The 12,379-nt window shown below is 34.6% G+C and overlaps 1 protein-coding gene across 1 annotated transcript; it reads right to left on the bottom strand.

Annotated features, from left to right (window-relative positions):
• Positions 1–8,659: 8,659 nt before the first annotated feature.
• On the bottom strand, positions 8,660–9,631 carry LOC130879979 (olfactory receptor 52D1-like). The gene has a single exon (XM_057778791.1). The coding sequence runs from the start codon at positions 9,623–9,625 to the stop codon at positions 8,660–8,662; it is 966 nt and encodes a 321-aa protein (XP_057634774.1). The 5' UTR covers positions 9,626–9,631.
• Between the last annotated feature and the right edge of the window lie 2,748 nt (positions 9,632–12,379).

The raw sequence follows: 12,379 nt of genomic DNA, 5'->3' as shown, positions 1-12,379 counted from the left end.
ATGAAGAAAGTGTGGAATATATACATATTAGAGTACTACTCAGCGGTAAAAAACAACGACTTCTCCAATTTTGCGTGCAAATGGATGGAAATAGAAAACACTATCCTGAGTGTGGTATCCCAGACCCAAAAAGAGGAACATGGGATGTACTCACTCATAATTGGTTTCTAGCCATAAATAAAGTTCTTTGAGACTTTTAGACAGACTATTTTTATCATGATAACCCCTACCTCTCCTCAGATCCATCTCAACGTACCTTCCCACTCATGTTCACATGGATTTTTTGTTCTGTGTTTATACAGTCCATCAAAGTACTAGCTAGACAAATAAGTGGAGGAGATAAAAGGATACAAACAGGAAAGGAAGAAGTCAAGATATCCTTATTTGAAGCTGAAATGACTATGAATAAAAGTCATTGAAGACTTTTATTCAGATATCAGCTACAGCTGATAAGCACATTCATAAAATAACAGGATATAAAGATGACACACACAGACAGTCACCAATTATATATCACCAAAAACCACTTAGCACACAAAATGACTCACCAACTTTATACCACAAACAACCACTTAACACAGTCAGTTGTTGACTATATACCAACACTAACCACTTAACAGTCAGTCGCTGACTATATACTACCAACAACCAATTAATACAGTTAGTCACCAACTATATACCAACAACACCTCTTGACACACAGTCATCAACTATATACCACCAACTACCGCTTAACATAGTCAGTCTCCAATTATACACCACCACCAACCACTCAAAACACAGTCATTCATATTACACCAACAACCACTTAACACACAGTCACTCACCAACTATTTACCAACTCAACTTTTAACACACAGTCAGTAGCCAACTATATTCCAACAACAACCACTTAACACACAAAGTTAGTTGCTAACTATACACCAACAACAACCACTTAACACATAAAGTCAGTTGCCAATTATAGATCATCAACAACCACACCATGAAAGAAATTAGGGAAATTTTCCAATTCCCATCAGTCTAAAAAAATAAATCTTGGAATAAATTTAACAAAGGATGTGAAAGACTTGTTAAATTTTTTGTGTGTTTACAATTTTAATTCAGTTTAAATATTCATCTACTTATTTGTTTTATTTTAATTAGAAAATATATTACTAATCTCTGCAGTTTTTAATGTAAGTGTAATTTATTCTGATTTTCTTTCTTAAGTAGAATTATAATGTGTCAGGGATACCACCAGTCATAGCATGTTTCTACTATGTTATTTTGTTTTTGAGTCAGTATTTTTAAAAATTTCAAATTTTCCATAATTTCATTTCATCATAAACCTTGAAATATGTAGCTACTGTGTCCTTATTAAGCTACCTCCTTAATTGATTCTTGGAAACTATAAAATTTGTATCTTTTTCTGTTGGATATTATTAAAAGTTTCAGACTTTGTTTTGTTTTTAATTTTGTGTTAAAAACAATTTGTGATTATGTGAAACAAAACAAAAATATGTGTTCCTTTTGGTTTTGCTTTCATTTGTCTTTTAAAAAATTTGCTGTGTATCTATTTACTTTATGTTATAATCTGGAATGATTTTTTTTTCTTGAGACTTTTTTAACAAATTGTTTTTATAAAAAAAGTCATACATATCTTCTTTCTCTGAGATTCACAAGTTTACATGGGATACTCCATGTATTCTTCATCTTCGCACTGTGGCTGGCTACAGTTTCCCTTGAACTTGCTAGTTTTTACTTTGTCTTTAGATTCACATTTGCTCATTTGCATTTGAATCAAAGCAAAGAAATTTATAGAATTTTTATTATTCTATTATGTTACTTTCCTGTTTGTATTTCCAATTAACTAATGCTGTTAAGAAAATTCATTTATATGAATACAAATTCAGTTCTTTAAACACATTTTACCTTTGCTTTTTAGATGACATGCTTATTTTTAATGTTGTAATATTTATTGATATATTTATTATATGTACATACATATTTTGACTAATTGTTAATTTTATTTATAATGTTGTTTGTGTGTATGTATGTGGGTGTCAAGGCAGACATGCAGAGGTCATAGGACAACTTTCTGTTGTGTTTCCTTTGTTACCCTTTACATAGCTTTTAGTGACTGAGCTCAGATCATCCTCTTTCCTACTCCTACACGCATGCACACACAGAGATATGTATATATATGCAAGGTATTATTGTTCAATACATGCATGCATTCATGTTCAGTATTCAGTAAGATCTCACTGTCTGACAATCTATTTACTATTTCTAAGATCTTTTTATGGTTTCTTTATATACTTATTATCTCCTATCCTTCTATACATTCCTGGCCACAATGAAAAGTAAAATTTGAATTTTTTAGTTGATGCATTTTCCTTTCTTTCTTTAAGAATTGCATGTTTTATTTTTATCCTTTTATTTTTCTTCAATATAAATATTTTCAAACAGTAAAAAATTTATTTTGTAAATACTCATGACTATGTTTCTGTGTGTCTCACAAACACACACACACACAATTTAAGGATTATAATGTACGTATTTAAAATATTGAAAGGTATCTTATGTTTCTGCCCTTTTGATCATACTGCTAACATTTTAGAGTTGCAAGTGATCTTTGAAAGTGTGATGACTTGCTGAGAGGTTTCTCTTTGCCTTTATGATTCCCTTAAAGCATTCTGACTACTTAGCTCTGTAGAACCATGTGATGTCCACTGATCTCATGTACTTTTTTCTATGTGTTTAATGATATTAGGAATAATAAAATAAAGTAAAATAAATTATACTTATTTGGCAAATTTATTTACTCTGCAAAGAAATTTCAAAATTGAGGCTAATGAAATACGTATATGCTTTTATTGTATTTGTAGTTGGAGGGGAAGTAACACCATTACCAATAGTAGCTATTTGCTATATTTTTGTCTTATTTTCATTACTAACAGAGAAATCAATAAACCAGCATATGTCTCAATGTAATAAAAAAAATTGTAAGTTTATTTTTATTGGGGTAATACTAAAAACTGAGTCATGATGCTGGCATCATGGTAAACCATCTAATTTTTAATGTTGGACTTGAGATAATTGGTGTTGTGATGCAATTTATCAATAAGATAAACTCAACTTTAACATTGTCACTGATATGAGTATTATGGGTGTGTAGATAGTCCATCATCTTTTATGATTCCAAGCTAAAGATATCAGAACAAATTTAATGTTCTCTATTAGAAAAAAAATTATTTAAAAATTTATAAGGCTAAACAATTTCCCTATTGGAAACAAGATAGTTTTAGCCTTGTGTGTCTGGTCCCATAATAGGTCACAGTTTATTACTGTCTAGCAATGGTTAATGGGATATATTTAATGAGATCAGATTAATACTGTTTGGGCCTTTTTTATTTGCATTATCACTGGGCACTTCTAAAGACTTTGTTTTGGGTGTTGTTTTTGATTGAAGTACCAAACATCTCTCCTCTAAGCAAATAGAATTTAGACAAATGCACCAGCAGAATTTGCTGGTGTTAGAATCTGAGTCTTTCTCTTGGGTATACCAGTACAAAGAAAAGAGAAATGAGTGATCTAATAGGAAAAGAAATGAGAATCGTTGATCCTAGAGATAGAATGGAGGTTTGACGATAAGAATATACTGGTGTAAGGTATGTACCCTTGAGCAGCAGGTGTTCATTTTATTTTACATAGTCTTTCACAGCATCCTTGTGGAAGCCCTCCACTGTTTGACACCTTTCATAATGGTCCTCTGTATTGCCTGTCTTCACTGATGTGGAAGTTCCCTAATTATTCATCTTTCAGGGTCCATTCTCATTATGTAATCTAGTATTTGTGATATTCCAATATATTGCAAATTTTACTATTGGACAAATAGCTAAAAACACTGCATTTCACACAGAAGTAGAACAATATTGGACTTACTTTAAATCGTTTAAATTGTTTGCTCTCCACAAACTGATGACAAGGCCCTATTGCTGAAGACAGCATCTATACAAATCACTGAACACAGAGAGTGGAGCTGGTGACTACTCAGAGCCTTTATCCTACAGATTAGTTTTCACGGTCCTGGAAGATAATCTGCATACTACCAAAGACGAAGGGGAAACACAAACCCAGCTACAAACACTTGTATCTACAATGATGATGTTTGCAAGGTGTGCTAGTGCAATCGTGGCATAACATAGCGCAATCGTGGCATAACATCTGTGGGAGTAACCAACCATTATCTGATTGGACTTAAGGCCCACCCCACGAGACCAAATCGATCCTTGATGCTGTTTGGGTGGCTGAGAAACTGAGACTAGATTGACTAGGGCCATAGGAGAAAAACAAATACTACTGTTCTGCTAAAGGAACGCAGAAATATAATGATCCCTAATGACATTCTACTATACTCATAGATTAGTGCTTTTCTCAGCCATCATCAGAAGAACTTCCTTCTGCAGTAGATGGAAACAAAAATAGAGACCCACAGACAGACAATGCTAGAAAAGTTGAGAGACTTTGGAGCACTCTGTCATAAATCGGAAGTCTCCATCAAATCCCTTACTTCAGGTTTCATGAAACTTTGAAGAGGAGGAAGAACGAAAATTGTAACGGACAGAGGGGTGGAGTACTGCAAGTAAACAAGGCCTTCGAAACATAGTAAGACCAACGTACATATAAACTCACAGAGACGGTGACCTGAGGGACTTGAGCCAGATGGGGCTCTAGTACTGACAGAGAAGTGGACACAAATCCCCATTCCTAACAAGAAGCTAAATCCAATAGCTAACCACTCAAAAATGAAAAATTAGTTTTCTCCAACAGAAACTCACTAGGAGTATAAACTAAGAGCAGGCCACCTTCCCACAGTAGGTGGTCAACATGAAAAGAACTGATGACATTTTTGGAGGTTCTTTGTCTGGGAATGTTTAGTCAGGAAGTTTATTTATCTATTTTTAGTTTTTTATTTTTAAGTTAAGTATTATTATCACTATTATTTTACCTTAGAGGTCTTTGTTGTATATTTTATGGCTTTCAGTTTTGTGTTTTCATGAGATTCATCTGTGTACTAACATGTGTGTCTCTGTGTCTATATGTATTTCTTTGCTTGTTCTTTTTCTCTTTTTCTTCTGTTTGTTTGTTTTGTTCTATCCCATTTTTTTTGCTTTTGTTTTATCTATTATTCTTATTATTTAGATGCCTATTTGATTTTTTTTCCTAATGAAAAACAACAAGGATGAGGATTCCAAAAGAAGGACAGTCGGGAGGGTGCTGGAGGAGTTGGGAGAGGAAACTGTAATCAGAGTATATTGTGCGAAAAAATTGTTTTCAATAAAAGAAAATTTCAAAAGGAATAGAAAGGCCTCTTATCAAGTCAGTAATAAAAAGGCATTTGGGTCTTCCACATTAAAAAGATAGAAGCAAAATATACATGTGGATTTATAGATAAAATCTCAAGCAGAGTACCTAACTGTCAAGAAGGAAAAGATAAAAAATAACAAATGGAAATTAACTGTGGAACAAGACTTGATCACATCTGCTGCAAATCCAGTGCTGTGCAGACTGATAAAGACAGATTCTTGATATCATGGTTAACCTTGGTTGCATAATTATTTCCAGTCCACTTTGTGCTACAAATCAGTACCTTTTTTTTTGGAAAACAGGAGAAAATAAAACTAAAACGCTAAAACAATACAAAAAAAAGGAATAAAGGTAACATCTATGGATTATAAATGCTTTTAGAAGCTTCAGTAGGAGGGTGTCTACTCACTCACATTCAAAATTGATTTAGCAACAACATTTTGTTGCCTTAGTGTTTACTTGAAAATGATATTGTATTTGTATAATTCAGAAGCATAACCAATAAAGAACCATAATTATATTTATTTAGCTAAAATATGTCCCATCCATAAAGTAAATTCTCACAAATAAAGGTATTCTTCAGAAATTTAAGTCTAAGAATGTTCAGGAACTCTTTCCACATTTAAATAAACTTAGAGATATTTTGTCTCATTCATATTTTATTAATCAAGATCACTGACTCTGTTCATTGTGGTAGCCACTGGTGAAAACTGAACCCCAATCTTAAGGATCATGAAGAAGAAACGTTCCCTAGTTTTCCTCTCGCAGTCAAACTTAAAATAAAATATGTCAAGTGCATGCTGGAAAGCTTGATCAATGTCTATTAAATGGAATATCAAAGTTAGTTGAAAGCATACAATGAAGTACATAGAAATTTTATCACATTTTAAGGTTTAAGGTGAGATTGACTGATTGACTTCATTGAACTCCTTTTAGGTGTCATGGATGCAGTTCTAAGGAGTGGACTTTAAGGAGAATAAGCTACTTATCTATTTTTATTATTAAAAAAGTTATTGTCTCACCAACAAAGGAAATTTCTATTAGTATATATGGCATCTTGAACATAAAATTCATTGGAAAGCTATTCAAACCTGTCACAACGGTGGCTCTTCTGAATTTGCTGTGACATTGAAATCATCCTTTAATGTTTCTGTTCTAGTTGTGAACAGCTCTAGGTCTAAGTATTCTAACTGTATTTCGAATGACACTAAAAGGTGCATTCCATTTCTATATGTTGACAAATGTGTCTTGAATTGGTTGACTATTTGGTAAATTCACCAGGGTAACCTTTGGATTAGCAGTTTACCATCAAGCTACTACATTCCCATTCAATTTCTTTAATAAGTGAATCATTATTCATGACATCAGCATCTTCTTGTTGGCTGTGAATGAACTTCAGGCTTCACTTGCCTCTGGGTTTACCTTCTGTATAGGATGTGAGCTGATTGTCAGATTAATCTTTCTTATTGTGTTTATTCCACTATCAAGTCTAGGCCTTTCCCTTTGTTCTTGTACTGCATACAACTCCCATTTATATATAGTACATGTTTTGACCTGTAAGATGCAGAAGGTTACAGATTTAAAACATAGGCATCAGAACATGACTCCAAAGTAGCTGTGTCTTCTTTTTTTTAAAATTAGTTTATTTTTTTATTGAAAAATTTCTACCTCCTTCCCTCCTCCCACTTCCTTCCTCTCCCTCCACTCCCACACCCCCTCCCTCTCCACTCCAAGGAGTAGTCAGGGTTCCCTGCCCTGTGGGAAGTCCAAGGTCCTCCCTGCTCCGCCCCCCAGGTCCAGGAAGGTGAGCATCCAAACAGACTAGGCTCCCACAAAGCCCTTCCATGCAGTTAGCTGTGTCTTCTTTAGAGAAACATTTGCACACTCATGCTATATGTGAGTTATCCGTATCTATCTTCCACCATTTGACATATTGCTGGTAAGAGTCACCCCTGAGAGACAACTGAATATCAAAGTCAAACACAAGTTTTAACAGCAGTTAGACAGCAAAGATAATTACTGACAGATTAATGACAACTTGGCCAGCAACAAATGGTTTCAAAGCAATACTACAGTCCTGAGATGTATGGTGATGGCTCCAAAAGCAAAGAGATGTGATAGCTCTTATAATAGAACTGTTTCACTATAAAAGTATTATTTGGAATGAATAGTAATACTTTTAAGAGAACAGATAACAGAATAGTTATATTTAAATACTCTCAGTAAGTAAGATGAAGTATATGCTTGAGAGGTAGGGCAATTTACTCAAGAAGATTGTGATAAACCAAAGAAAATTTTAGTGTGTTGTCAATGATGAATATCAATCTGTGAAACCTCCTGTCACTCTCGATCTCCTGTACTTGGCCTCCCTTTTCTATACATTAGATGCTATCTTTTTTGTTTGTTTGCTTGTTTGAATAAAAAATATTTTGATAAAGTTTTTGCCTTGGAATCTCATCTGTTTCAAAGTAAAGGCTGTTACTACATCTATGTTTCCTAACTAAAGAGACTGTTATCACATTAAAAAATATATCTTGAATATCATGAAGGTTAATTGTCAATATGACTAAATATTTGGTTGTTGTGAATATTCTTAATATTATTATGAATGATTTTTAGAAAGTTAGATATTAATAAAACCCCAGAAAATATAATATATTTATTTTACTAAAAATATCTAATGCTACCAATATTGTCTAAATTTCAATTAAAACTACATTTTATTATCTTTTAAAAATTAGGAAACTTTCCATGACAAATGACTGATAGGGCATGTTTTGTCATTCTACCTTAAGAATGGATGACAAATAAGATCTTCTAAAAAAAGAAGTGACAGAATAATACTGTAGTAATGAAAAATAATTGCAACAGGCCGTGAAGAATTATGTAATGTTGTCAACATGGCTAATGAAAAGTGTGTACAAAGTAAGAAGTCCTCATAGCTTTCTGTTTTTCTATAATCCCCAATTTCCACACAAATCCAGAATCATAATTTTATAGTAAAGATACAGGCATTTTGTTAAATGGAACATTTAAATACTGTGTATTGCAAATTATAGTAATTAAACTCAAATAATTATTTATAGGATAATGATTAGGGTATCATCATAGAGTAATTCATCCTTGTTTGAGAAACAGGTTTGAAATCCACAAGAAAAATACAATTGTACCTATTTTTAGCAAACAATTAAGTCTTTGTAAGTTACTTTCCACTGAGAACCCTTATAATTTTATAAAAATATTTAAAAATGAAGAAAACAAACTCATGTCCAAAATTAGGTAAAAGAATATTTTTATATTTCAGTCTTCAACCAAACCAATTCAGGTTTGTAAACTTTGAAAACCTGAACAGTTTGAGAAATCTGTTTCTTATGTTCTTGGTCCTTACACCATAAATAATGGGGTTCACCATGGGTGGTACAAGGAGATAGATGTTGGCCACAAATATGTGCACTTGGGGAGTCACTTTATGCCCAAACCTGTGAGTGAGGAAGGAGAAGAAGGCAGGAGTATATGAGACTAAGATGACACAGACATGGGAGCCACAGGTGCCCAAAGTCTTGAGTTTGGCATCCTTGGAAGGAAGGTGGAAGACAGTATTGAGTATAAGGACATAAGAACAAATGATCAATAAGAAGTCTACACCCCCAGTGAGGAAAGCAACAATGAGGCTGTAGGCTCGGCGGATGCTCGTCTCAGCACAGGCAATCTTGATGAGGGCCATGAACTCACAGTACGTGTGAGAAATTATGTTGGTCCTGCAATAGGGAAGCCAACTTAGTAAGAAAGGATGAGGACTGAGAAGAACTATTCCCCGAAGTATAACAACTAGTCCTATCCTTCCAGTAACAGTGTGTGTCAAAATAGCTGAGTGTCTTAATGGGTTACAAATGGCCACATAACGGTCAAATGCCATGGCCAAGAAAAAGCCAGACTCCATGGTTGAGCAAGAGTGGATTAGGAAGACCTGAGTGAGGCAAGCTTCAAAGGGAATCTCTCCATCTTGAAACCAGAAGAGACTGAGAAGTTTGGGAACAGCTGTAGTGCACACCACAAGGTCAGCCACTGCCAACATGCAGAGGAAGAGATACATTGGTTCATGGAGGCTGGAGTCTGTCTTGATGATGAACAGAAGAGAACAGTTTCCCACTAGTGCCAAAATGTAGACCACACAAAAGGGGATGGAAATCCACATGTGTGCTGCCTCCAATCCAGGAATGCCAATGAGAATGAAGGTTGAGGGATGGACATCAGACTTATTGTAGACAGACATAACAAGAGTCAGAGTCTCAACTTCTTCTTCATGGATGTTTTCTATAAAAGGATCAAAAATTATTTCTAAATTTAAAACTCTGATTAGTTAAGATGTACAGGGAGTACCTTCTGGATTGAAGAAATTACTATACCTTAAATGTAGAGTAAAAAGTTATTTCATGGCATAAAAGAATCATCTTACAGAATTACTCTGCCTTTGAAAACTTACTATTAAAATTCAGAAATAGTTGATATCTGTAATGAGATTTTCATGAAACGTTTTTGCCCTGAACTCTTTGTTCTCCTTAGTCACACAGAGAGCAACATTCATACTTTCCATTTATGTACTAACATTGTTATTTTCATCACTATATAAATTTCCATTTTGTAACATTACTGATGTATAGGTGCAACTGAGGAAGACATTTAAGTATCAAAACACAGATTTAAATGATTGAAAATTCCATTATCTTCCAGTGGAAAGAATTTGATACCGATTGAAAATTGAAGAATGTGTATGTTATGCTGTAAGGAGTAAAAGAAAAAGAAGAAAAGTAGTCTATGGAGGACTAGATGAGTTTTGGTTTTCTTCCTTTATTTAATTTCCTCTCTTTTAAAAAATAACTGTTGTGGAGACACAGAACTGGCTTAGAGTGCAGGCTCCTCCTAGGACAGATGAGATGAACCTGGGAAATGGTTGCTTGGCAAACCAAGCATAGATGAAAGCAAACTTTCTCTGCCCATTTCTCAAACGTTCTGTCAGAATCTGTACCCTGGATAAGGAAGTGGCATTTGAGCTCAGTTCTTCATGCTCTACCAATTACAAAAGAGTGCTTTGCTTCTGTATACATGTTGCTTTGTTTCTATGTATTTCTTTTCATTTTTATTATTGTTATTAATTGAGGTATTGTTTCTTGCAAGGAGAGGCAAGAGTTTCTCATGATCATGTATGTGAGTAAAGGGGGGGTTTCAGAGTTGAGGTAATGCTTTTTAGTCTGTATAAAAGCCATACAAACAGAGCTTGTTATGCAGTTGTTCACACTCTGCATCCCCTGAGTCCTGATTTGCACGAGACCCTTACACAGGGACCCCAACACACTAGACGTTGACAAGTGTCACCCGAACAGGGACCCTGAAGAGGAAAAGTCAGGAAGGGTCGGAAAACATTAACCAGATAAGTAATCTTTATTACAAGGTAATGGGACAAGCTAAATATTCTCTGTATCTTGCTATGCTAAAGCATTTACTAAAAACTCATAGTGTTTCTGTTTCTTTTTCTGATTTAGAAATGTGTGTTGAAGTAATTAAGGAATATAATCCTTGGTTTCCAGAAGAGGGCACCTTAGATATAGATACTTGGCAAAGAATTAAAACTAATGTTGAAAAAGCTGTGAGACAGGGTGAGAAAATACCTGTCCGTTTCTGGTCTATATGCTCTATGATGTTTACTGTTTTCAAAGCTATGATGGAGGAATGTTTAATGACAGATCTGGGAAAGAAGGTTACTCTGTCCGTAAAAAAAATTGGACATGGATCAAAAAACTAAAGAGCAAATTGTGGAGGACCAAGAAAGCTTAATCAAAACAACTAGTTTGGATTTGCAGTCCGTTTTGGAGAAACAATGTGCTAGAAAAGCAAGCAAAAAAACTGGCTGCTGAGTTGAAACAGAAAATAGTGCCAGTTGCACCAGTTATGACTGTGTCTAAAAATTCTAAACATCTATTGGATTTGGCTTCTTCGTCAATGGGATCAGGAGTTACATAACCCTCAATCTCTTTCTAAAATTGCTCAGGTAGAATTAAAATTATGTGCTCACTTTCATTATGTTCCATTTTCTCACTACACTAAGAAGCTCTTCCAAGTCTAATCTTTTCTTTTTCAAACTAGACCATGCCTAATATAACTTTGAACACTCAGTTGAGAAGAAAAATTAAAGTATCCAGCTCTCTCAATCTTACCCTTTTCTAAAATTAAGATTATGTACATACTTCTTGCTTATAATGTAGATTCATTCTAAACAGTTAATACAAAAACTTGTGGGAGGAATTGTCTCAAGAAATCCTATAGAAGCAGATGTAAGTGATTGGTTGCATTGAGTAGAGGCCTGGATATGTCCATTTGGCCTATATACACCTACCTGATCATGAAGTAAGATTTACTGTGTATTCATTACCTTACTTCCAATTCTTCAAGCATCACGATGAACATCCACTAGGCTTAAGTGAGCTGTAGTTCTTCCTTGACTTACTACGTGTCATGACTGAATCCGGTTATGGACAGTTTTCATCACCCCAGGCACCCATGGCCAAGGAATGGAGATGGCTTCCTTGTGGAATCAAGAAAAAGCAAAACAAAAGATTGGAGATTTGGGATGAATGACAACCTTAAGATCTTTGGAATCACATCTTATTAATGTGGGACTCTAGAAAGCAGGGCAGGCAGGGAGACCTCCTCCTCTGTTTCTGCAGCCTCCTGCTCAGTAGCATTTTTAATTGTTTAAATTAAATCTCAGTATTTAATTTTAAATAAACAGGAAAAGAAAGATGGAACTCAGCCTTCTTTATAAATGTGGGGGTACTAGCTTTACTTCTGTTGCTGAGATAAAGAAGAGCACCGCAGGGGAGAAGCTGACAAGACCAGCTCACAGTCCATTGCGCGAGGAGGTCAAGGGAATCATTTTTAACAACTAATCACATCACATCCACACTCAAGAGCAGATAGAGAAGAGACGCATGCAAGCTTCTTTGTTTGCTTTTTTGTTCTCAGCTTTATT

Source organism: Chionomys nivalis, chromosome 8, assembly GCF_950005125.1.
Source record: "Chionomys nivalis chromosome 8, mChiNiv1.1, whole genome shotgun sequence".
In the NCBI taxonomy this organism is placed as follows: Eukaryota; Metazoa; Chordata; class Mammalia; order Rodentia; family Cricetidae; genus Chionomys; species Chionomys nivalis.
Note: the sequence above shows the minus strand (reverse complement) of the source record. Positions and strands in the feature narration are given on the sequence as shown.